Source organism: Ornithorhynchus anatinus, chromosome X1, assembly GCF_004115215.2.
Source record: "Ornithorhynchus anatinus isolate Pmale09 chromosome X1, mOrnAna1.pri.v4, whole genome shotgun sequence".
Classification (NCBI taxonomy): domain Eukaryota; kingdom Metazoa; phylum Chordata; class Mammalia; order Monotremata; family Ornithorhynchidae; genus Ornithorhynchus; species Ornithorhynchus anatinus.
This window is the reverse complement of record NC_041749.1, coordinates 106,114,556-106,140,250: the sequence shown is the minus strand read 5'-3', so window position 1 is coordinate 106,140,250 and position 25,695 is coordinate 106,114,556. Positions and strand designations below refer to the sequence as shown.

The following is a 25,695-nucleotide window of genomic DNA, read 5'->3' as shown; positions in this document are numbered from 1 at the left end:
AGCTCAGTAGAGGGTAGCGTTGTGGGCGACAGTTTGGTTGTCAAGGTAAGGTACTTAGGTTATGGCGACTAAATAGGACATGACTTGAGAAAATTGGAGGTCTCTGGGGTGAATAGGACAGATTTGTGGGGAGGGGGTGTCAGGGAGAGAAGACAGGTAAGGAGGTTGTGGTGGGAGAGATTTCAGAGTTGGTGAGGGTAGAGATTGCACAGTAACTTGCCATGATGAGATGGAGTGTGTGTCCCAGTGGGTGAGGTGGGATGGAGCAGAAGGTCAGAGGAGTTGTGATAAAAGTGGGCAGTGGAAGGGTCATCAGGAATGTCCATATGGATATTGAAGTCCCCAAGGATTAATGTAGGGATGGAGAAAAAGAGAAGGAATGTAGGAAAGGGATCAAAATGGTTCAAAAAGTTGGCGGTTGATGACCATGACTAGGATCTGGAGTGGGTGGTAGGGGTGGATGATAGGGACTGTAAAGGAAGGAAAAGAGAGGGATGGGGGAGGTGGAGTGGTGCCATAATGGTATTGGGGAGCGAGAAGGAAGCCGAATCCTCCACCTTTTCTAGTGAGTCTGGGGGAGTGGGAGAAGATGAGACCCCACTAGAGAGAGTGGCGGGGGAGACTGTCATCTGCAGAGAGCCAGGATTCAGTGAGGGTGAAGAAGAGCAGTGACTGGATCAGGAACAGCTCAATGATGAAGGGAAGTTTTCCCATAGTGGAGTCAGAGATTCCACAGGCCACGTTTGGCTGAGAATGTCGGAGCGGCGTGGTGGGAGGGGACGGCCACCAGGGGTGGGGAGGGGGTTGGATGGGAGTGAGCTGATGGGGGCTGGCTGGGGAAGAGGAGGATGGGGGGGGTTGCTGGGACAGAATAACAAGTGGGCATGGAGGTTAGGGGCTGTGCAAGGGGTAGGGAGGGGTTGGATCGACAGATGGCGGGGCTAGGGGGAGACAGAAGTTCCTTACAGTTCTGGCCCCAGTGAGTTGGTGAGGCGGAGGGGGAGCCGATGGCCTATGTTTTTGCAATATTTTTTTTTCCTAGACTTAATAATGGTGGTATTTGATAAGCACTTACTATGTGCAAAGCACTGTTCTAAGCACTGGGGGGATACAAGGTGATGAGGTTGTCCCACGTGGAACGCATGTTTTAATCCCCATTTTACAGATGAGTTAACTGAGGCACAGAGAAGTTAAGTGACTTGCCCAAAGTCACACAGCTGGCATTAGAACCCATGACCTCTGACTCCCACGCCCAGGCTCTTTCCACTGAACATGCTGCTTCTCTAGTTAGACTTAGTTTAGAAAGCAACCTGCGTCTTTTTCTCCTGTCCCACTGACCATCCGACAAGTTAGCCTCTGTGTGTTTGACAGAACTGGCCAAAAGCAAGGATCTCAGGCACCAGTTTTGGGGAGGGGTGAAGGTAGGGGGAGGCCTGAGGGCTTGGCAGTATGCTGTTGTCAGTCGCTTGTTATCCCTTCGTCTTTTTCATTCGATAATAGTGGCTAAATTGTTTTTGCTGTGTAACAGCTGCTACCCATATTTTCCTGGCAGGTAAGTGTTGTAAAGGCCCCAGAAGCTCCCCATTCCCTCCTCATATCTCATTTAATCAGCAGCCAAGCAGCAGGATGGGTGGATAATTGGGGGTGGCTGTTGTCAAACCCTACACCTTTGCCCCAGCAGCTCAACTGGCCAGATCCCCCTCCAGGGAAGCAGGCAGGGATGAGAGTGTGTGGGTGTGCTGCCAAATTGACGCCAAGCCCTAGAGCTCTCTGTCAACATGGCCCCCACCTTTCCTCCCTTTCCTTGCCTTGGCTTGGAGCAGGGCCACGTTAAGATGAAAGAGTGGAAGAAGATGGGAGAGGCTCATGCAGGAGAGGCTGAAGCCCCGGGTACAGGTAGTGTTTCACAAGCACTGATGGAAAAGCGTTTTCTGGCCGCTGGGTCCCTTAGTCTGTCATTAGCGTTGGGGTGGGGAGGGAGGGTGGGCCGGGGTGTGAAGGGGTTGGGCAGGCAGAACTTGGCAAACCAATGCTTATTGCCCCTTTGGTAAGATTTTAGGGGTTTTCTGGATTAGGGAGGGGGTGGTTAAAGTGCTGTCTCTCACTTCAGGGTAGCTAATAATAATTGTGGTGAGCCCACATCAAGCTGCCTTATTAGTGACGGTTTGTGATCCCATGAACAACAAGGAAGAGACTCGTGAAGGCACTGATGGGCTCTACTTGAGGCAGGTGATTGCTGGCCTGTGGGGGCGGAACATGGAGGAAGGCTGGGCTTTCTCTCCCTCTTCTACCCAGTGCTGGATCAATCAATGACTGCTACATAGAGGCTCAGGTGCGATGCCTAAGGCGGTCATTTTGAATAGCAAGGATGCAGGTAAAGGGCATACAGAGAAGCAGAAGGCAGCAGCACTTGGAAGCAGAAAGAAGAAACACTGGCAGAATGGGCTCCTTTGACCAGCAGACTGGTATTGGATCCTTGGTGGAGTGAGTGAATGGGAGTCACATCCTTGCACGTTGGTAAAACTAAGTAAAAAACTTTCTACAGTAACCTTGGTGATCAGTGGTGTTGTTTGACTTCACTATGTGTTATTGAGGCCCCCCGGTCCAGGAAGGTCCTGGTTGGTACAAACCAGGGGCTCGTGATAGTAATTATGGTATTTAAGTGCTTACTATGTGTCAAGCACTGTTCTAAACGCTGGGGTAGATACAAGTTAATCAGGCTGGACACAGTCCCTGTCCCACAGGGGGTCAGAGTCTAAGTTGGAGGGAGAACAGGTATTAAATCCCCATTTTACAGTTGGGGAAACTGAGGCATTGAGAAGTGAAGTGATTTGCCCAAAGTCACCCAGCAGACAAGTGGCAGAGCCAGGATGAGAACCTAGGTCTTCTGACCTGCAGCCCCGTGCTTTTCCCGCTAGGCCATGTTACTTCTCAATGTGCCTGGTTCCTGTTTCTGTCACTGAGGGTTGTACCCCCACCCCTGATCCCCTGCAGCCCCTTTTCTGGGCAGGAAGGGGGCTAATAATAATAATTATGGTACTTGTTAAGTGCTTACTATGTGTCAAGCACTGTTCTAAGCATTAGGGTAGATACAAGTTAATCAGGTTGGACAGAGCCCCTGTCGCACATGGGGCTCACAGTCTTAATCCCCATTTTACAGATGAGGTAACTGAGGCCCAAAGGAGTTAAGTGACTTGCCCAAGGTCACACAGCAGAAAAGTGGCAGAGCCTATATTAGAACCCAGGTCCTTCTGATTCCCAGGCCCACACTCTATCCACTAAGCCACGCCAGGGGAAGGCTTGTATTTAAGAGACTGGGCTGCTGGAATGGAGGAGGAGGGAAGCGGGAGGAGGTCCCTTTTGTGACCTAGTGTGGGATGACCAATGGGTGCCAGCCTGCCTCCAACCTGGTTTTTTGACTTTTATTTTTCTAAAATGCTAATTGTTAAGCACTTACTATGTGCCAGGCACTGTACTAAGTGCTGGGGTAGATAAAAGATGGTCAGGTTAGATATAGTTAAAAACTGAATTGTGTCTGCCTCTGCCAGTCAAACTAATTAGCAACTCACCCTTTTGGTAGGAGGCTGGCCCTCATCTCACTGGGCCCTTAGGATGGTTCAGGTCATTGAGGGGCCCAAACCTCTTGACATTCAATTAGCCAATCAAGTGCCATTATAGGTCAGGGACTCTCAAAAACAGGCTGGAGATGGAGGCCTTGTATCTTTTGCCTTCCAAGATACACTTCTCTTTTAGGTCAAGGGGAGGCCCATGGGGTTCGCTAGGGTCACAGCAGGAAGCCTTCCCTACCGGGAATCTGATCAATCTCTCTGGAACCACCATCTGCAAGCACTCCCCTTCTCCCTTACTTTATCTCCCCAGTAGCTGATGTTTTTCAGGTTCTGGGAGCTGGCATTGTGACCGGGTTTTGCTTCTGGTTGGAGGGGGATCCCACTTGTTTGCCCCATTTTCTCCTGGAATTGCTTTCCCTGGGGTGCTTTTTGCAGCTTGTGGTTTCCATCATGAGGTTGGGATCCTGACAGACCAGCTGTAGCCAACATGGCCCATGCCATATCACTGGCTTTTCAGCAGTGGGCTTTTTGCTCCCCGACTAATTATCTTAGCTTTTTTTATTTACCACGAGGCACACTTAGCCTATTTTCTTCAGCTCTGACGTCTGTCCTCCTGCAGCACCTGTCTGTTGCCAGCCAACTTTAAATTCCCCCCAACGCACACGCGCACACACACTGCCACCCCCCCACCCCAACATTCTCAGTGGAAAGAACATGGGCCTGGGATTCAGAGGACCTGGGTTCTAATCCAGATCTGTCACTTGTCTGCTCTGTGACCTTGGGAACATCACTTAACTTCTCTATGCCTCAGTTACCTCATCTGTAAATTGGGGATTAGGACTGTGAAGCCCATGTGATAAGCAGCGTGGCTCAGTGGAAAGAGCGTGGGCTTTGGAGTCAGAGGTCATGAGTTCGAATCCCAGCTCTGCCACTTGTCAGCTGTGTGACTGTGGGTGAGTCACTTAACTTCTCTGTGCTTCAGTTCCCTCATCTGTAAAATGGGGATGAAGACTGTGAGCCCCACATGGGACAACCTGATTCCCCTGTGTCTACCCCAGCGCTTAGAACAGTGCTCGGCACATAGTAAGCGCTTAACAAATACCAACATTATTATTATTACATAGACTATGTCCAACCTGATTATCTTGTATCTACTCCAGTACAGTGCCTGGCACAGAATAAGCATTTAAGAAATACCAATGGAAAAAAACCCTCAAAAAGCTCTTTTTTGCAGTGCTGATAAGGAAATTGCAACCTCTTGTTCATAATGGGGGAATTTGGACTTTATTTCTAATAAATGCAAGGATGTGCCTACATTCTGCTCTCTCAGAGAGCAGAAAGGGGTCAGTCTGTCTACTATTTTGGGGGTGTGGGAGGGCAGAAGGGGAAGGGTCCAGTCTGACACCTCCTCTTATCCCTCCCACTACCTGGGTCTCCTCCAAAGAAGAGAGGTGAAAGGTAAAAGGTGAGGAGGAAACTGTGTGTTACTGCATTTCTCAGAGAGGGGAGTGTGAGTGGAGGAATTTATAGGTTGACCTGCAGTATAAATTGACCTCCTGGGAACCACCCCACCTCTGAGATGAGAGCTAAAGTGCAGCTTTATTGACCAGGAGAGTCAGCTGCTGTTGAAAAGCTCAGCTGTGATGGACTTGTGACACTCTAATAATAATGATGGTATTGGTTAAGCACTTACTATGTGCCAAGCGTTGTTCTAAGCACTGGGGTAGATGCAAGGTAATCAGGCTGTTCCAGGTGGAGTTTACAGTCTTAATCCCAAATTTACAGATGAGGTAACTGAGGCATAGAGAAGGTAAGTGGCTTGCCCGAGGTCACACAGCAGACAAGTGGCAAAGTGGGGATTAGAACCCATGACCGACTCCCAAGCCCATGCTCTTTCCATTAAGCCATGCTGCTTCTCTATCAGCATAAAAGCCAGATTTTGCTCCCCCTCCCACCACATATTTCACCCCAAAGCCTATTAAAAAGAGCAACCAAGACACAGCACTGTTTCCCATCAGTGTTCAACAGCAGCTGACTCTCCTGGTCAATAAAGCTGCATTTTAGCTCTCATCTCAGAGGTGGGGGGTGGTTCCCAGGAGGTCAATTACCAGGCCTGCAAATAAGAAAATGGAGTATGTAAGTCAATGTATTACATAAGTGCTAAGCGTGGCTGTTGGGATGGCATGATGGGGGTGATAGAAATTAGTCGAGGAGAGATTTCAGGAGGGCTTGGAGTGGAAGAGCAGATCTGAATTGGGGAGAGAGTGCCGGGCAGAAGGAAGGGTGTGGGCAAGGGGTGGGAAGAGGGAGAAACTAAATGGAGGCACAGTGAAAGGTTGAGCTTCAGGGAGTGAAGAGTATGAGCTGGTGGGGAGTGGTTGAGGAGAGCAGGTATGGGACAGAGAAAGCTAATGGAGAGCCTTGAAGCCAATGACCAGTAGCTTTTGTTTAACACAGAGGGACATAGGTAAACCATTGGAGGCTTTTGAGAAGTCGTGTCTAGATGGATGTTCACCGGATTTCAGAGGGCTGCTGACCTTGATGCCTGGTAAACCATACCCGAACTTTGTTTTTATGGTATTCAAGTGCTTACTATGTGTCAAACACTGTTCATTCATTCATTCAATAGTATTTATTGAGAGCTTACTATGTGCAGAGCACTGTACTAAGCGCTTGAAGTGTACAAATCGGCAACAGAAAGAGATAGTCCCTGCCCATTGACGGGCTTACAGTCTAATCGGGGGAGACAGACAAAAACAATAGCAATAAATAGAATCAAGGGGATGTACACCTTATTAAAACAATAGCAATAAATAGAATCAAGGTGATGTACATCTCATTAACAAAATAAATAGGGTAATAAAAATATATACAAACGAGCGGATGAGCACAGTGCTGAGGGGAGGGGAAGGGGGAGGGAGGAGCAGAGAGAAAGGGGGGTAAAAGGGGGCTTAGCTGAGGGGAGGTGAAGGGGGGTGTAGAGAGACAGCAGAGGGAAAAGGAGAAGCTCAGTCTGGGAAGGCCTCTTGGAGGAGGTGAGCTCTCAGTAGGGCTTTGAAGAGGTGAAGAGAATTAGTTTGGCAGAGGGGAGGAGGGAGGGCATTACAGGACAGCGGGAGGACGTGGGCCAGGGGTCAATGGTGGGATAGGCAACAACGGGGGACGGCAAGGAGGTGGGCGGCAGAGGAGCGGAGCGTGTGGGGTGGGCAGTAGAAAGAGAGAAGGGAGGAGAGGTCGGAGGGGGCAAGGTGATGGAGAGCCTTGTAGCCTAGAGTGAGAAGCTTTTGTTTCGTGCGGAAGTTGATAGGCAACCACTGGAGGTTTTTAATAAGGGGAGTGACATGCCCAGAGCGTTTCTGCAGGAAGGTGATCCGGGCAGCAGAATGAAGAATAGACTGGAGTGGGGAGAGACAGGAGGAAGGGAGGTCAGAGAGAAGGCTGACACAATAGTCCAGCCGATTCTAAGCCCTGTTCTAAGCCCTGAAGTAGATGCAAGTTGTTCGTTAGGTTGGACACAGTCCCTGTCCCGCATGGGGGTCTCAGTTTAAATAGGAGAACTTCACTTGAGTCCTGCTGAGGACTAGGCAGGTACAATACCCTGACCCTGCCGCAAGGGACAATGGGAAGGGAGGGTTTGGAGGGGTCAACAAAGCCCATGTTTTGTCCAACCACAAGCCCTCCAACATCCCCAGCCCTGGGCTACTTGCTGCCAGATCTTTGATCCCTCCACACACCTCCCTCCCCCTGCCACACACATCCCCTCAACCTCCACCCCACCAAGATATCTGTCTGGAGGGAAAGAGGCCATGAGGTCCAAGGCTGGTGGGCACTGGGAGTGGCCTAGAACTACCAGGGTCTGGGTTCAAATCCCCATCCCTAACACCACCTTAGACGAGAGGACTGGGCCTTGTACCCTGGAGTCTGGAGTGATTAATCGATTGATCAATGTTTATTGATTGGCTGTGTGCAGTGGACTGCACTAAGCACTTGTGAGAGTACAATTCAATAAAATTGGTTAAAGCAGTCCCTGCCCTGTTCCCAGTCTAGGGGGGATCTCAGGCTGGATCTCAGCCCCATAGAGCTGGAGGCCTAATGGACTACGTACTGTCCACCTACAACTCTGGCTTAGCATTAAGAGTCTGTTCTCTTCTGGGGAACCCACTTGGGGGTTAATCCAGGTCACACAAATGCAACTGTGAGAACTGACCTCTTTACCCCCCAACCCCCCATCGGATTCTGTTGGGGTTGGGATGTGAAGGTGGAAGGGAGGGGAGAAGAGGGGAAGATGGGGTGGGGGGGAGGCAGATAAGACTGGCAAGCCTGGAGATGTGTCATTGAGATGATGGTAGTGATGAGCAGTGTGAATGCATAATTGGATAAAGCTGAGAATGGCAGCCGTGGCAGCGGGAAAATTACCAGGCTCATTGTGGGGGACACAAAAGGGCTCTCTTCAAAGAAAGAGAAAATTGAGGCAGCGGGACAAGCAGAGCCCAAACTGACGTGAGGAAATCAGAATGCCAGGGACCACGTGATGGCGGCTGGGACTCGAGGCAGGGGAGCAGCACTGGGTGTTTTAATGGGCTCCCATTAGGTGGTGGGTGGAGTGAGGATGGGTCCTCAAAGCCAGTTGCAGACAGAACATTCTGCTCCCCAGCCATGAGCTGGGCACAGCCACAAAGTATCATGCAGAGAGCATGTGTGGGGCCAGTACTGTGTTTATTGCACCCCTGTCCTGCTATGTGCAGAGCCCTAAACTATGGGGGGGGGGGCTATCAGAGGTCCCAGGAAACAAACAAATTGCCAGCATTCAGTAGGTAAAAGCCAGAGCATAGATACCAATGAATAAAATAAAGATAACAAATGAACAGATATGGGGAATTTTCCAATGCAGGGCTGTGTTCTTCAAGGCCCTGGCGTAATGGGAAGATCGTGTTCTAGAAACCATCGATTTAAATCAACCGCTTATGTGGCAGGGGATTCAAAGGGACCGGCAGGACTGACATTTTTGGATACAAACTCCTAGATTATTGCTCTGTCCATCACTAGCAGAATATTTTCAATCCATTGGTGGTATTTGAGCACCTACCGTGTGCAGAGCATTGTACTAAGAGGTGGGGAGAGTACAATATAACAGAGTTGGTAGATATGTTCCCCTGCTCACAGTGAGCTTATAGTCTACAGGTGGATACAGACATGAATATAAATAAATTATGGATCTGTGCATAAGTGCTATGGGGCTGAGGAAGGGATGAATAAAGGGCGCAAATCCAAGGGCAACACAGAGGAGAGTGGAAGAAGAGAAAATGAGGGCTTAGCTGGGGGAGAACATTTTGGAGGAGATGTGCTTTTAATAAGGCTTTGAAGGTGGGGAGAATGATCATCTGTCTTGATTCTATTTATTGCCATTGTTCTTGTCTGTCTGTCTCCCCCGATTAGACTGTAAGTCCATCAAAGGGCAGGGACTGTCTCTGTTACCGATTTGTACATTCCAAGCGCTTAGTACAGTGCTCTGCACATAGTAAGCACTCAATAAATACTATTGAATGAATGAATCTGTCCGATATTAAGAGGGAGGGCATTCCAGGCCAGAGGCAGGATGTGGGCGAGAGGTTGGGAGTGAGAGAGAGGAGATCGAGTTTCAATGAGTAAGTTGGCATTAGAGGAGCATCAATTAATCATTCATTGAGCACTTACTGTGTGCAGAGCACTGAACTGAGCGCTTGGGAGAGTACAATATAGCAGAGTTGATAGATCCATTCCTTGACCATAACAAGCTTACAGTCTAGAGGGGACTTAATGTATTTAATCTCATTTTTATTTTCCCTATTATTACTTCATAATTAAAGGCTGCCTATTCCTCCTATCTAGCCCCTAACTGAATTTTAGGGACTAAAGCATCCTACCAAAGTTCTTTCCACTGCAAATGGATTGGGGAAATATTCCATGAGAAAAAATCTGAATCCATTTTCATCTTGAATAAAAAATGAGACAGAGGTCTGTCTGAGGTCAAATCATTAGTTGTTAGAAGTAAATGTTTCAAAGTTTGTTTTGAGTAGTACGCAATTAGATACTAGATTAGATAGTAGGAAATCAGGGAGGTAAGGTAGAAGAGGGCAAAGTGATTGAGGCTTTTAAAGCTTTCCACCGTTGCCACTCATAAATATTTTGCAGAAATAAATTATGTCATGGTAGAAACCCAAAGTACTGTGTGGGGCAGAACAGTGAAGCAGTGGCTGGGAGATCTACCAACATCACACCTCAACTGATGCCACATGTATGTACCTACCCTGTCCTCTCCCCCTCCCTTCAGGCTCGCATCTCCTCCTGCCTCCAGGACGTCTCCACCTGGATGTCGGCCCGCCACCTAAAACTCAACATGAGCAAGACTGAGCTCCTCATCTTCCCTCCCAAACCCGGTCCTCTCCCAGACTTCTCTATCACCGTGGATGGCACGACCATCCTTCCCGTCTCTCGGGCCCGCGATCTCGGTGTCATCCTTGACTCGTCTCTCTCGTTCACCCCACACATCCTATCCGTTACCGAGACCTGCCGGTTTCACCTTTACAATATTGCCAAGATCCGCCCTTTCCTCTCCACCCAAACGGCTACCTTACTGCTACAGGGTCTCGTTATATCCCGGCTAGACTACTGTGTCAGCCTTCTCTCTGACCTCCCTTCCTCCTCTCTCGCCCCGCTCCAGTCTATTCTTCACTCCGCTGCCCGGCTCATCTTCCTGCAGAAACAATCTGGCAATGTCACTCCCCTTCTTAAACAACTCCAGTGGTTGCCTATCAACCTCCGCTCCAAACAAAAACTCCTCACTCTAGGCTTCGAGGCTCTACATCACCTTGCCCCTTCCTACCTCTCCTCCCTTCTCTCTTCCAACCACCTACCCCGCACGCTCCGCTCCTCCGCCGCCCACCTCCTCACCGTCCCTCGGTCTCGCCTATCCCGCCATCGACCCCTGGGCCACGTCCTCCCGCGGTCCTGGAACGCCCTCCCTCCTCACCTCCGCCAAACTGATTCTCTTCCCCTCTTCAAAACCCTACTTAAAACTCACCTCCTCCAAGAGGCCTTCCCAGACTGAGCTCCTCTTCTCCCTCTACTCCCTCTACCACCCCCCCTTCACCTCTCCGCAGCTAAACCCTCTTTTCCCCTTTTCCCTCTGCTCCTCCCCCTCTCCCTTCCCCTCCCCTCAGCACTGTACTCATCCGCTCAACTGTATATATTTCCATTACCCTATTTATTTTGTTAATGAATTGTACATTGCCTTGATTCTATTTAGTGCCATTGTTTTTACGAGATGTTCTTCCCCTCGACTCTATTTATTGCCATTGTTCCTGTCTGTCCGTCTCCCCCGATTAGACTGTAAGCCCGTCAAACGGCAGGGACTGTCTCTATCTGTTGCCGACTTGTTCATTCCAAGCGCTTAGTACAGTGCTCTGCACATAGTAAGTGCTCAATAAATACTATTGAATGAATAATGATTTCTTCCTTCATTGAAGACACTTGTGCTAACTTGTAGATCATGTTATACCTAGCGTGACCAGCCATCATGTTTTACAACAGACAAGTCAGTTTTCAGCTAGTCTGTCCCCTGGATGGTACTAATACAGCCCCGGTTGCTTTTAGGTCTGATATTTTTTTTTTTTTTCCAGAGCAAAGCCTCCCTCGGCTGGGGCTCTTGCCACTGAGTTCTGTGGCGTGGACGTGACGGCAGACTTGGGAGGGGAACTCAGACTGGTTCAGAGGAACCCCTGCAGGAACCCTCTAGGATCATGCAAAGTGGACATACTCCCACAAAATGGTTAGCTTGAGAGAAACGAAGAGTACAAGCTGAAGTGTAGTGGGAGAAGATAATGGATAAGTAAGAGGGAGAATGATGCCTGAGTGCCTCAAAGCCAATGGTCAGGAGTTTCTGTTTGATGATAATAAAAGTGGTATTTGTTAGGTGCTCACTATGAGCCAAACACTATACTCAGTGCTGAGGAATTATGGTATTTGTTAAGCGCTTACTATGTGTCAAGCACTGTTCTAAGCGCTGGAGTAGATGCAAGTTAATCAGGTCGGACATAGTCCCTGTCCCACATGGGGCTCATAGTCGAATCTCCATTTTACAGATGAAGAAACTGAGGTGCAGTGAAGTGACTTGCCCAAGGTCACACAACAGGTACATGGCAGAGCTAGGATTAAAACCCAAGTCCTCTGAACTCCCAGGCCTGGGTTCTTTCCACGAGGTGATGCTGCTCCTCTGATACAAGTAGCTACAAGTTAATCAGGGGGGAGACAGTCCCTGTCCCCCATAAGTAGCCAATAGGGGCCTTTGAGGAATGGAGAGGCGTCAAAAGAATGACGTTTTAGAAAAATGATCCAGGCATCAGAATGAGGTATGGACTGAGTGGGGTCGAGACAGGGGCCAAGGAGGTCAGCAAGGAGGCTGGTCGGAAGGAAGAGGGAACCAGCTAGTATAGAATCTTGAAGTGTATGGTCAGGAGCTTTTGTCTTTCACCTCTCCTGCCCCCCTCCGGGGGCACACAGCCGACATGGGCAAGTGCCAGGCAGGAGGGAGGATATGATCTCCACCCTTGTTCCCCCTCCAGGGGCTGGGCTAACAGGACTGATTTTCAATTTAGGGGCAGCAACCCAACCAGGAGGTTCTCAGTCAAAGGTGTGGGGTGAAGAAGGCCGAGCAGAATCTCAGGGATCTTCACTGCATAGTGGTTAGAGCACGGGTCCGGAAGCCCGAAGATCATGGGTTCAAATCCCGGCTCTGCCACTGGTCTGCTGTGTGATCTTGGGTAAGTCCCTTGACTTCTCTCTGCCTCAGTTACCTCACCTGTCACATGGGGATTGAGACGGTAAACCCCACGTGGGACGGGGCCTGTATCCAACACTATTTGCTTGTATCCACCCCAGCGCTCACTACAGTGCCTGGCACACAGTAAAGTGCTTAACAATCACCCCGATTATTATTATTCCCGAACCGGAAAGACACCTACCTGGGGCATCATGGGTTAGGGACTGGCCTGTCCAGAACCAGAAGAGTGGACAAGAGGTCTATCCGTCAGACCCACACCCCCCCCCCCCCCCCCACATGCCCAGAAGCAGAGGAATAGACACGATGTCTATCAGGCACTCACAAAGACGTACTCACCCCACCCAGAAGCAGAGAGATGGACAAGATGCCTATTAGACACACACGCTGACACACACGTCCGCCCAGCTTTAGTGTCATGTTTCAGTGAAGAGTAGGGGCGCCGCCTGTTGACCACGGTTTGAGGTTGCAAGTGTAGAGGTCTTGGGCGAGAAAGCCCAAGAGGGTGGACTTCACCCTCCCCTAGAGATTAGGTCCTTTGGGCCCCTGGGCCTGCGGGTCTACATCAGAGTGGCCCTGGGCTATCTCTGATCTAAGGGACCCTCCTGAAAAAGGGGAGGAGGCAAGGGAGTCGGGGCAATTACAGGCTCCCTATAAATCAAGATGATTACTGTAAGCCCGTCAATGGGCAGGGATTGTCTCTGCATTTCAAGGGCTTAGTACAGTGCTCTGCACATAGTAAGCGATCAATAAATACTATTGAATGATTAGATTTCTGGCCACAAGGAGGAGACCCTCAAAGAGGGGTGGTGGGGAGGGAGGGAGAATGAAAGAGATGGGGTAAAAAAGGGAGAGAAGGGGAAAGACTTCTATCTGTTGCCGACTTGTTCATCCCAAGCGCTTAGTACAGTGCTCTGCACATAGTAAGCGCTCAATAAATACTATTGAATGAATGAATGAATGAATGAATGAAAGACGAGTCTGAAGGTGGTCTTGGCTAACTGGCCTGTGGCTTGGGGCCTCTCAGGTGGCAGAAAAGAGCCTCCCAAAACTGAATAATAATGTCGGTATTTGTTAAGCGCTTACTATGCGCAGAGCACTGTTCTAAGTGCTGGGGGTAGATACAGGGTAATCAGGTTGTCCCACGTGAGGCTCACAGTTAATCCCCATTTTACAGATGAGGTAACTGAGGCACAGAGAAGTTGTGACTCGCCCACAGTCACACAGCTGACAAGTGGCGGAGCCAGGATTCGAACCCATGACCTCGGACTCCCGAGCCTGGGCTCTTTCCACAGAGCCACGCTGCTTCTCATTCTCTGAATGTCTGACAGCCTCCCTGGGGGGGCGAGGGGGGGCGGGGAGTGGCTGGATTTAGGACAGTGCCCACCCTAGGGATTCCACTGGGGTCTGGAGAGAGGCCTCAGCTGAGTTAGACTAAGCTCCTTAAGGGTGGGGATCATGGTTCCAACTCTATTATATTCTCCCAAATGCTTAGTACAGTGCTCTGCACACAGTAAGCACTCAATAAATACTTCTGACTGATTGATTGACGAGAGGCTGCCCTACCAAATTGGCGGATGGTCCCTGGGGTTGGGAGCACCAGATGAACCCTCCCTCCTGCCCCTAGGGGGTCACCGGTGGGAGGGGGAGGAGACCTCGGACACCTGCTGGGCTCCACGCAGAATACCCTTTCTCCCCACCACTCCTACCCCCACCCCGAGCTTTCTAGGGAAAATGATGTACATGTTTGAAGGCAGGAGGGGAAATAGGGGTTTAGAGCTGAGGGTGGACAGCAGGGGCAGGATTCAAAGGCAAGAACTCAAAAGAGAAGGCTCCCTGAAGGTGCCTGTCGGTAGATCGAGCCCCTGAGTCAGGCCACCCTGGCTCAGCCCCACGGTCTGTCCAGCCTAGGACTATGTCTCCGACAGCAGCACCAGGAGCCTTGGAGGAACTGGGTGACGGGGGCCCTCTTGGATCCCCATGCTCATCGCTAGGGTTGGACCATCCTTCGCTCCTGACTTTCCCCTCCACGTTCCTGACTTCCCCATCACTGACCCATTATGAACTGCTGCTGCTATTTCCATCAACACAACTTCTTGTAGAAGTAAATTCATCTGCTTCTCCCACCCCCTCCACCCCCACTGGCTGCAGAAGTGTTTTCTTTGGGTTGTTCTGAACCGCTCCCAGCCAGTCCTGATGGGGCCCCCTCACCCTGGTGGGGTGGGATGTGGGGAACCACAGTTTAGTGTTTGCCTTGGCCACCCCCTTCATGATTTTACAAATGTCAATCCTGTCCCCTCTCAGCCTGCATCTCTCCAGCCTGAAGAAACCTAACCCTTTTAGCCTGTCCTGAGACAGAAGCCGCTCCACCTCCTGACCATCCCAGTCTCCTTTCTCTGCCCCTTCTCCAGCTCTGAGAGGCCTTCCTGAAGCTGCAATCAATGGCATTTATTGAGCACTTACTGTGTGGAGGTCACTGTATACTAAGCGCTTAGGAGAGCAGCCATGATCACTGGTCACAAGGAGCTTAAAATGCAGTGGAGGAGACCGACATTAAAATAAATTGCAGACAGGGGAAATGGGAGTATAAAAACGTACACATAGAGAAGCAGCATGGTCTAGTGGATAGAGCACGGGCCTGGAACTCAGAAGGACCTGGGATCTAATCCTGCCTTCTGTGACCTAGGGCTAACTAAAGTTAACGTGGACTAGCTAACTTGTTAACTCTTCTGTGCCTCTGTTACTTCATCTGTAAAATGGGGATTAAGGCCGTGCGGAACAGGGATTGCGTCCAACCTGATTATCTTGTATACCCCAGTGCTTGGTACAATGCCTGGCACATAGTAAGCACTTAACAGATATCATTAAAAAATCACGCACAAGTACCAGGGGACTGAGGGTGGAGTATTATCACAGTGCTTAAGGGGTCCAGAGCTGAGTGCATAGGTGATGCAAGAAGAGAGGGTGAACGGACCAGAACAGGGACCAGGCTGTGGAAAGAGCTGTGGGGGTCAGAGAGGAGAGATTTGAGCCAGACCCCGGACTCTTCCTCCCCAGCAGATGTCAACCTGGACCAAAGATGAGACTCGGAGACCAGCGCACAGGAATGCAGCTTTATTGAGAGAGCAGAGAGCTCTTTCCCCACCCTCCATGATTACGGCTAGAGGGGCCAGAGGGAGCAAGATACAGCCCCTTTTTAGGAAGAAAGGGGTTAGAAAGTCGACCCCCTGAGGAGTCCTCCCTCCTCTCCCCCCTACCCACCCCCGTCACCCCAGCATGTTGACAGGGGCCTCAGGAGCCCTCAGCCCCCCCGGGCCATGACGTCATCGATCCAGCTCACGTAGCTGGCAATCCGCGTGTAGATCCCCGGCTTCTTCCAGTTCCCGCAGACCCTCGAGCCCGAGGTGACCACGGCCTCGGCCACACCATTGCAGACCAACGGCCCCCCAGAGTCGCCCTGCGAGGTTGGGGGAGGATAGATAGGGCCCGCGATCCCAGGGAGGGCACAAATGGAGCCCAGAGGTCCATCTGATGATGAACGACCCATCAGGGGTCATCTCATCTGGTTCCCTGCCCCCTCCCTGAGCCAGGTGGCCCCCGAATCCCACCCCAGCCCAGGTACCTTGCAGGTATCCTTCTTGCGGCTTTCGGTGCACATCATCTTCTCAGTGATCTCGTTGTCATAGTGCTGGCGCAGGTTGCAGATGGCCCGGGGCATGATGGGCAGATTCACCTGCTGCAGCTTGTCTGGCTTCTTGCCCAGGTTGTTGGTGAAGCCCCAACCGGCCACCTGGCACAGGGTCCCTCCCTGCAAGTCCCGGTCCACCCGCTGGAAAGCCAGGGGCTTCACGCGCTCACTCAAAGTCACCTTCTGGGCCAGCTGGGGAGCGGTGGCGGGGAGAGAAGAGAGAAGAAGAGGTCGCTGGGGAGTGGAGGGGTCACGGCCCTGCCTGCCCCCGACACAGACCCCCTCCCCATTCCCCACTGGGTGAGAGGACTGGGGCTGAGCCAAGAGCAGAAAGGTGGCAGGCTGGACTCTCGAGAGTGGAGCCGAGCCTTTGAGATCTTGGTCTCCCCCAACTTCCTCTTCCTTAGTTGCCCTCCTCTCCCACAACCACCTGCTCTGTCCTGAACTGCAATCTCTTTATTTTTTATGGTACTTATTAAGCACTTTCTATGTGCCAAGCACTTTACTAAGAATGGGGAATAGGGTACAGCTTCTACAGAGCTACAGGAATTCCTCAGGCTTAAGGGGTACAGTCCAGATAGATGGTGAGCCCCGTGTAAGGTAGGGACTGTTGCTCAACCTCATAACCTTTTATCTGTCCACATTTAACACATTGTGAGTAATTAACAAAGGCCATCGTCACTAAACAAAGTCCAGTTTCCAGTAAGAAATCATGTAAGACTTTCCCAAGATCTAAAAATTTGACCAAACAATTTAAATAAATTTAAAAAACAGAGAAGCAGCTCCTGTCCCACATGGGGCTCATAGTCTAAATAGGAGGCAGCTACTCCACCCAAGTGAACCACCTCACTCTCCCGTCTCCAATGCATTCCACACGCCTTTTCCTTCTCCCCAGAATTATCCCAAATTTGACCAAACAATTTAAAACAGAGAAGCAGCATGGCCTAGTGGAAATAGCATGGGCCTGGGAGTCAAAGAACCTGGATTCTAATTCTGACTCTGCCATTTTTCTGCTGTATGACCTTGGGCAAGTCACTTCACTTCTCTGTACCTCAGTTACATCATCTGTACAATGGGGGTTAAGACTCTGAGCCCCATGTGGGATCTGGACTGTATCCAACCTGATTAGCTTATATCTACCTCAATGCTTAGTACAGTGAAGCAGCGTGTCTGAGTGGAAAAAGCCCGGGCTTGGGAGTCAGAGGTCACGGGTTCTAATCCCAGCTCCACCACTTGTCAGCTGTGTGACTTTGGGTAAGCCACTTCACTTCTCTGTGTCTCAGTTCCCTCATCTGTAAAATGGGGATGAAGACTGTGAGCCCCATGTGGGACAACCTGATTCCCTTGTGTCTACCCCAGCACTTAGAACAGTGCTGGGCACATAGTAAACGCTTAACAAATACCAGCATTACAGTGCTTGGCACATAGTAAGATCTTAACCATTACCATTAGAACACAAACAGCAATATAGTTACATCCACCATTATCTAATGCTAAATTGAAACGAATGATAAGCACTTTATTCAGGTCAATCAAAGTACTTCACAGGTTGAGAAAGAGAGGAAAAGAGGTACTTGAGCCAAAGTAAACTTTGCAGGAAGTGAGTAAGGGCTCTAAGAAATACCAGCATTTAAATTCAATTGAGGAAGTCCTTGACTTAAGAATGAAGTCCTCAATAGCAGTATACTACAGACCACTCTACAGACCACCACTCTCCGCAGCTTCAAAGCCCTACTAAAATCCTATCTCCTCCAAAAGGCTTTCCCTGACTAATCCCATGTTTCCCCACCCTATTCACCCTCCCTTCTGGACTGCACCCCTTAAGCATTTTGATTCTCATCCCACCCTGAGCCTCACAGCCACTTCCCCTAGTAGTAATTTATTTCAATATCTGTCTCCCACTCTCTGGTCTGTTAGCACCTTGTGGGCAGGGATCATGTCTACCAACTCTGTTGTACTCTCCCAAGTGCTTAGTACAGTGCTCTTTACACAGCAAGCATTCAGTAAATACCACTGATTGATTGGTTTTGAATTAAGACAAACAACTCACTGTTTCCAAATTTGGCAAAGCCATTTCATCTGTATTTGGCAGGTCCCTCTCAACTTTGCAACACTAGCTTTTTAGGACGCAAACTCTGAAGACGTGGGCTGTGGGGGTGGGGGCCATGTGGAACCCACAGCTCCATTTTAAAAGCTGCCGAGTGGGGGTGAAAGAAAAAGTTTAAAGTGGGAGAAGCTGGGGGGTGGGGATAGGCTTTTCTCATCACCAGGGAGGGCTTACACGTCCATTTTTGCTTCCGATTAAGTAAAAGTCCACTATCTCATAGATGGACTCTCTCTAACCCAAATACACTGCTGAAATATTTATATTGCTCAGCTCTGACTGAGTACACAGTTCTGGGTCCTTTTGGTGTAAACTGGGGAGTCGGTCCGAGTTCAGGAGTCAAACTCCCATTTATAAGAGAAATGGCGTGGCCTTGCGCAAAAAGCTCGGGCCTTGGACTCAGAGAACTTGGGTTCTAATCCCAGCTCTGCCATGTATCTGCTGTGTGACTTTGGGCAAATCAATTAACTTCTCTGTACCTCAGATCCCTCATCTGCAAAATGGGGATTCAATTCTGTTCTCCCTTCTACTTAGAATGTGAGCCCCACGTGGGACCTGATTGTTTTGAATCTACCCCAGTGCTTGGCACGTAATCAGTGCTTAACAAATACCATTATTTGTCTTATAACATTGTTCCTGTGGGAAAATTTGCTCCGACTGATAACTTTTTGACACAGTCTTCAGGACCAGTTTTTTCTTGGGCCTGAGGAATTCCTGTAGCTCTACTGCCAAAGACCACTTAAAGGAGAATGTTATAATGGGTGTATTTGGCAATTTATGTTTCTTAACTCCCCCATTCTCCCTTCTGTCTGTTCCCCCAAGCACCAGTACAGTGCTTTGCACACAGAAGGGAGTCTCTAATACCTTGGGCAGGTTGGGGGGGGTGGGGGGCAGTGGCAGTAAGGATGAGCCTCTCCATCCAGGTGTTGTGGGGGACATCTGAAACGGAACAGGACTCTAGATGGGTGTTTGAAACCCAAGGGGCAAAGGGTAGCTCTGGGATCAGGTGAAGATGGGGGGTGGGGGGTGGAGGAGAAGGGGCAGCGGGAAAGCCTCACCTTGAGCAGGAGCAGATCATGATCATTGTTGTCCGGGTGGCTGTCGGGGTGAGGGATCACGGCCTGGACCACGTAGAGATGCTTGGACGACTCTGGCTGAGACAGGGAGTGTGCTCCCAGCAGCACCTGCAGCTCCCCATCCTTCCTGGGGCAGTGTGGGCAGCTGAGATCAGAGCCGGTCCTAGCCTGACTCCCCCATTGCCTTTACTGTCCCCCTCTGGAGCCAGCCACTGACAGACAGGGGTAGGGCCCACCAAAGTCCCCTAGTGCATCCCCCAGCCTCCAGCCCCTGAATTCAGCTCAGTATAGTGATCATCACTGGACCCCTGTTCCCTGTACCCATATGGGTCTGGGTTTTAATGTAGCTCTCCCCTTGCCGCCTTGTATCTTAGAACGGGGCTTGACACATAGTAAGTGCTTAAAAAATACCATCCTTATTATTATTATTATCATCATCTGCTTGTCCATCTATGGGTCTCCCCCGTCAGCCCCTTGAAGACTAGGACCATGTCTTCTCCTCCTTTGAGGAGCTGACAGTCTAATAGAGGAAACAGAGAACATGGTCGCACACATTTCCCCACACCTACATGTGCACACGCACACGCACATACATCAGGGACACCAAGCACCAGAAGCAGGTACCCTTCAGGACTCCCCAAGAACAAACGTGGAGACCCAGACTGTTCTCCCAGACTGGAGGACCCTGGACAGACAGCCCAGTGGCAGGAGAAAGGGATTAATCTGAGTTTTCCCCAAGGAGATGTAAATTAGGGGTATCCCTCTGCCACTCCCATTGCTTTCCCTTCAATTTGGGGAGGGGAGCAGCCCTGGATGAAGGTAAGGAACATTTCTCAGGAGCCTCAGGCTGTGTAACCTTTGGGAGAGATGCTTTTCAGGAGAAGTTGTGGGTGTGGGGATAAGGGGGGACAGATCTCTGTTTGTGAGGTCCCTCCAGCCAAATTTCTCCCAGGCGCCCCCGTGCCCTCTTCCCCTTCCTCCCTGGACACGCACAGTGGACTCACATCTCCTCGGCACAGTGTGCGGCGCTCAGCACCCACTGGTCAGAGATGAGGAAGCCACCACATACATGCTTCCCGGCCTGCTGGAGTGATGCCATGTAGGGCAGCAGGTTGGGGGTGGCTTCCCATCCCCCCAGGATCCGACCCCGAGGGTGGGCACCTATGGAAGGAAAAAGCCAGGAATGAAGCATCTGGGACTGTCTCAGGATCCTTACCTGGCCACGTCCCAGATTACTCAGGGCTGGGAATGGTTATCTGGGCCATCCCCCTGCCTCAAGGTCACACTGCACCTACCCCCTTCAATCAATCAATCAATCAATCAATCAGTAGTAATTTTTGAGCAGCTATTGTGTGCAGAGCACTGTACTAAACAGTTGGAAGAGTAAAATTAACTCAAGAAGCTTTCAGTCTAATCAGGGAGGCAGACACCAAAATCAATTACAGATAGAGAAAAGTAATAGATTACAAAGGTATGTACATAAGCGCTAAGGGTGTAGTGAGTACCGAAGTGCTTAGGTGGTGTGGAAGTGTTGAAGAGACAGTTAGGGGATATAAAGTGGAGAGATTAGAAGTCAATCAGGGAAGGCCTTCAGGAGGAGATGAGTCTTCAGAAGGGTTTTGAAGAAAAGATAGCACTGTTCCGTCAGATGTGAAGAGGGAGTAAGTTCTAAGCAGGAAGAAGGGCATGAACGAGGAGTCAGCGGTGGGAGATGAGAACGAGACACAGTGAGAAGGCTGGTTTGAGAGGAATGAAGGCTGTGAGCTGGGATGAAACGGGAGAAGAGAGTTGATAAGTAGGAGGGAGAATAATAGATTAATGACTTTAAACCAATAATCAGGAGTTTCAGTTTGAAGCAGAGAGGAATGGGCAACAACTGGAGGTTTTTGAGGAGTAGGGAAATGTGTATAGAATGCTGTTTTAGCAAAAATAGTTCTGGCAGTAGAGGAACTATGGATTGGAGAGGGGAGAGCCTGGAGGCCAGGCGGTCAGCAGGGAGACTGATACAGTAGTCAAGCCACCGTATGGCAAGTGCCTGGACCAGTGTGGTGAACATTTGGATGGAGAAGAAGGGAAGGATCCTGGAAATACATTGGAGGAAGAACAACCGGATTTGATGACAGACTGAATATGGGGATTGAAAGAGAGGGAGGAGTCAAGAATAATGCCTTGGCTATAAGCTTGAGATAGGGGACGGTGGTGGTGTTGTCTACTGTGATGGAAAAGTTGGGTGGAGGAGATGATTTGGGAGAGAAGATGGGGAGCTCAGTTTTGGACACATTTAGCTTGAGGTACTGGCAGGGTGTCTGTTAGGAGGTGTCCTGGAGACAGGAGGAGATGTGAGATGGCAGAGAAGGCAAGAGGTTGGGGCTGGCGAGATAGATTTGGGAGTCCTCCACATGGAAGTGTTAGTTGAAGTCGTGTGAGCAGATGAGCTCCCCAAAGAAGTGGGTGTAGACCGAAAATAGAAGAGGATCCTAAATGGAACCTTGAGGGACTCACAAAGTTTAGCGAGTGGGAAGCAGAGAAAGTGCCAGGTAAAGAGACCTAGAAGGAACAGTCAGAGATAGGAGGAGAATCAGAAGAGAACTGTATTAGAAAAACCATGATTAGATAGGGTTTCCAGAGAGGAAATGGATGAGAGAATGAATATCGAGGTGGGAGGGAACTGAGGAGGTTGGGGGGGAGATTTCGGGGAGCGCATGCCTGTCGGTTTTGATTTGTCAACATAGTAGTTGGTGAGGTTACCAGGGGTGAGAGAGGAGGAAGGCGGGGGTACTGGGGTTTCAGGAAGAAGTTCAAGGTCTAGACTAGTTGGCGGAGGCAGTGGGCATCGGAGTCGTGTGTGTCGCTGAGTGGAAGACATGACAGTTATAGCAGGGAAGGGTGAATTTGAGCTGGCTGAAGTCATCCCAGTGCCTGGTTTTGTGCCAACGAACCTAGGAGGAAGAGTGGAGGGAGCGTACTGTGGAGGTGATTTGGGGTGGTGGATTAGTGATGCCAGATCATTGGAGAGACGGAGAAGCAAGGGGGATGGCGAGAGGGCCGGCTGTTGAGGGCCAAGATTTGAGCATCGAGAGAGAGAGTAAGGAGTAGCATGATGACTTGAGATAAGAGTGGGGGTGTTGGGTAGGGATTCTCCCCAGCCATCTCCCTTAGTCCTCAAAATCCTCCTTGGGTCCCATTCTGGAATTTCCCAACACTTAGTCTGACATAAATTCCTTCCACCTGCAGCAAGTGAGACTGAACCGTGGAGGAGTAGACAGACTGCACAGAGCTAATGGGTCAGAGAGACCTGATCTGGCATCTTTCCAGCCCTGCTCCTGAGCGGTCAGGGGTGAGCCAGGTTGAGAGTCCAGCTAGAACAGCCAAGGGGAATAGAATCAGCGTCTTCACTCCCAGCTGGACACAAGGTAGGGGAGGTGAAGGGGGAACCATCTTTTCCCCTTAAAGGGTATCTGCAAGCTGGGAGTGTTGTAGCCCTGCAGTTCAGTTGTGAAGGGAGCCTCAGGCAGAGGAGAAGGCTGCTCTCCGCCCTCAGGAGGCCAGCAGTGAAACCACTCTACGACAGCTAGATTTTCCACCCCAGGGGATGGTAGGAGGACCGATCCCCTTCCTTTCTCCCCCACCGACCACTCCCCCCGAACTCCCAGCCCCCCAGGTGACCTAGCCAAAGGCAGAGCACCAACAGACTCACCACATGCAGCGATGCTCAGCACCAACAGAAACCAACTCCAACGGAAACCGTGGCTCTCCATGTTCTCCTTTCAGACTGGTTCTCCTGGCGATGTGGTTCCTGCCTTAAACAGAATGGCCCTTTATAAGGAGAGACAGGGATTTCCAGAGAAAGGGAAAAGGGGCCCAGATGAGGGTAGGAGGAGTAGTCGGTAGGGGTGGATGGTGTGGGGAGGGTGCCTGGAGACGGGCCGGGGTTACGGAGCACTTTGTACTGCCAAAGAAATGTCAGCATTTCACAACATCAACAAGACAGAGCCCAAACAGCTGTTTGGGTCAGGCCCTGTTGGGGAGAGCTGGGTGGAGGGAGGCGCCGGGGGTACTGGGGGAACCATCTGGATGGAAATTGATTCTCCAACTGGGTCAGACTACCTCCACCCAACAGAATCGGCAAATTCCCCCAAGGCCTCATCTCTAGGAGGAAATTTCTGGGAGCAACACTTCTGGGATTGGTGAGGTTCTGTGACTTGTCACTAGAGGGTGATGCTAGCAGGGACCCCTCTGGGGAATATGCCTAGATCCTTTCCAACTGAGGAACGGGGCAGGCACTGGGTCAGTCAGAGTTCCTAGCTCAGGGACTCCAGTGCAGAGGGGTGCTAACCCCCTACTTCTTAGCCAGGAGGGAATCAGAAGTCCCACCCTCTGCAGTGCTTGGCCCTCCGACTGCTCTGCTCTTTCCTGACTGTCTCCAATCCTGCAGCCTGAGCTCTCTTTGAACTAATCCAACCTGCTGACTGTCTCAGCACGTGACTCTCTGGCCACTGCGCTGCTCCCCTAACTGTTCCCCTTACGTGGGATGTGCCCTTCCTCCTCCTCCTCCTCCTCCTCTTCACATTCCCCCCCTCCATCCTTTGTGTGTGTGTGTGTTTGCATGTGTCTGTCTTGCCTCCCCCAACAGAACATATCCTCTTCTTCTTCAGTCCCTCTGCCCACATTTCAAAGGTTATCAATCAGTCAATAGTATTTATTGAGCACTTATTCTGTTCAGAGGAGAATACCATAAGAGTAAGTAGACATGATCTTTGTACTCCAGTAGCTTACAGTCTAGCAAGGGACAGAGACACTCAAATCAATTACAAGTAGGGAAAAGCAACAGAGTTTTAAGATCTGTACATTAAGTGCTACGGGGCATGCGGTGAGTACCCCAAGTGCCTAGGTGATGCAGAAGTGGCAGTGGGGTGTGAGAGTGGGGAGCAGGGTAGGAAGATGAGAGATTAACCAGGGAAGCAGCATGGCCTAGTGGAAAGAGCACGGGCCTGGGAATCAAAGGACATGGGTTCTAATCCCAGCTCTGTCAATTGCTTGCTGTATGACCTTGGTCAAGTCACAATTTCTCTGTGCCTCAGTTCTCCCGTTCTCCCTCCTGCTTAGACTGTGAGCCCCATGAGGGACAGGGGCTCTGTTCAACCTAGTTAACACATCTACCGTCACACTTAGAGCAGTGCTTGACACGTAGTAAGCGCTTAACGAATGCCATTAAAAAATAAGGCCTCCTGGAGGAAGTATGGTTCCAGCAGGGCTTTGAAGATGGGGAGATTGGTGGTCTGTTGAAAATAAAAGGGGAGGGAGTGCCAGACAGAAGAGAGGACGTGAGCAAGGGGTCAGCAGCGAGAGGGACGAGAGAGACACAGTGAATAGTTCTGTCCGAATAGATTGTCCATCTCAGGATGAACAGGGACAGACAGACCAGCCTGAAACTCCAGGGAAGGGGAAGACATGCTAGGTGTGGACCCAGCGCCTAGCTGTCCTAGGGGAAGCATGGTTTCTTGACACCCAGTCGGGGCCAGATGGCAACTGACAGCACAGAGAAGCCTGATGGCGTCTATACATATGACTCATAAGTGTCCCTGGACTACATTCACGGATCCCTGCTGGCGGTGGTGGCGCGGAACAATGCCCAAGGTCTAGTCTCAACTCTCCCCTCCACTCCCCTGGCCCAAAGCTCCTCCAGGGACCAGCTCCACCTGTCGCAAACCTTAGGTTGGGGATGGAGTGGCAAGGTGAGATAAAACTGCAATCTGTAGCATTCCCTGGGAACCGGGGGGAATTGCTGTGGGGAGCAGTCCTGAGAGGGTGAGTCAAGGCTTTCCCAGGCAGCACTGGAAGGGTGTCTCCTGAGTCAGAGCCTTCTACCCACTCACCCTCACCTCAAGCCTTTCTACTGTGACCTCGGGGGACTAAGAGCCAGCTGGAAGGTTGGAGTTGAGGGAGAGGGCCCGGTGTTCCAGCTGGATCTTTCGCAATCTCCGAAAAGTCTGTGAACAAACACAGTAATTCCATGAACAACACAATACTGGTCCATTCCCAGGGTGCCTGAGGGTGGCTGGCCTGGAGTTAGCTTGCCACCTTGCCCAGAACAGGGCATTCTTCCTCCTTGCTCTCCTCCTTTTCCTTGTTCTCCTCCTTCTCCCTCTCCTCCTTCTCCTCCTCCCTCTCCTCCTTCTCCTCCTCCCTCTCCTCCTTCTCCTCCTCCCTCTCCTCCTTCTCCTCCTCCTTTTCTTCCTCTTTCCTCTTCCTTCTTGTCCTCTGATGGACAAGCATGATCAGGTAACTCCCAGCTCTTTGAAGGCATAGGGGATAGGGAAAGCACCCACAATGGAAATTCACAGAGAATCCAAATTCTCCCCACCAACCTTCTCCCAGAGCTACTCACCACAGAGCATCGTGGATACATTTGAGTCTCCCTGATCTCCCGGATCTCCGCCGCT

General features: G+C 50.6%; 1 protein-coding gene across 1 annotated transcript; it reads right to left on the bottom strand.

Annotated features, from left to right (window-relative positions):
• Nucleotides 1-15,483: 15,483 nt before the first annotated feature.
• CFD (complement factor D) lies at nucleotides 15,484-23,108 on the bottom strand. Its single transcript, XM_029049711.1, has 5 exons — nucleotides 22,950-23,108; nucleotides 20,257-20,413; nucleotides 19,235-19,379; nucleotides 16,007-16,264; nucleotides 15,484-15,841 (listed from the first exon to the last, which is right to left on the bottom strand). Exons 1-5 carry the CDS (start codon nucleotides 23,008-23,010, stop codon nucleotides 15,686-15,688), a joined length of 777 nt encoding a protein of 258 aa, XP_028905544.1. The 5' UTR covers nucleotides 23,011-23,108; the 3' UTR covers nucleotides 15,484-15,685.
• Between the last annotated feature and the right edge of the window lie 2,587 nt (nucleotides 23,109-25,695).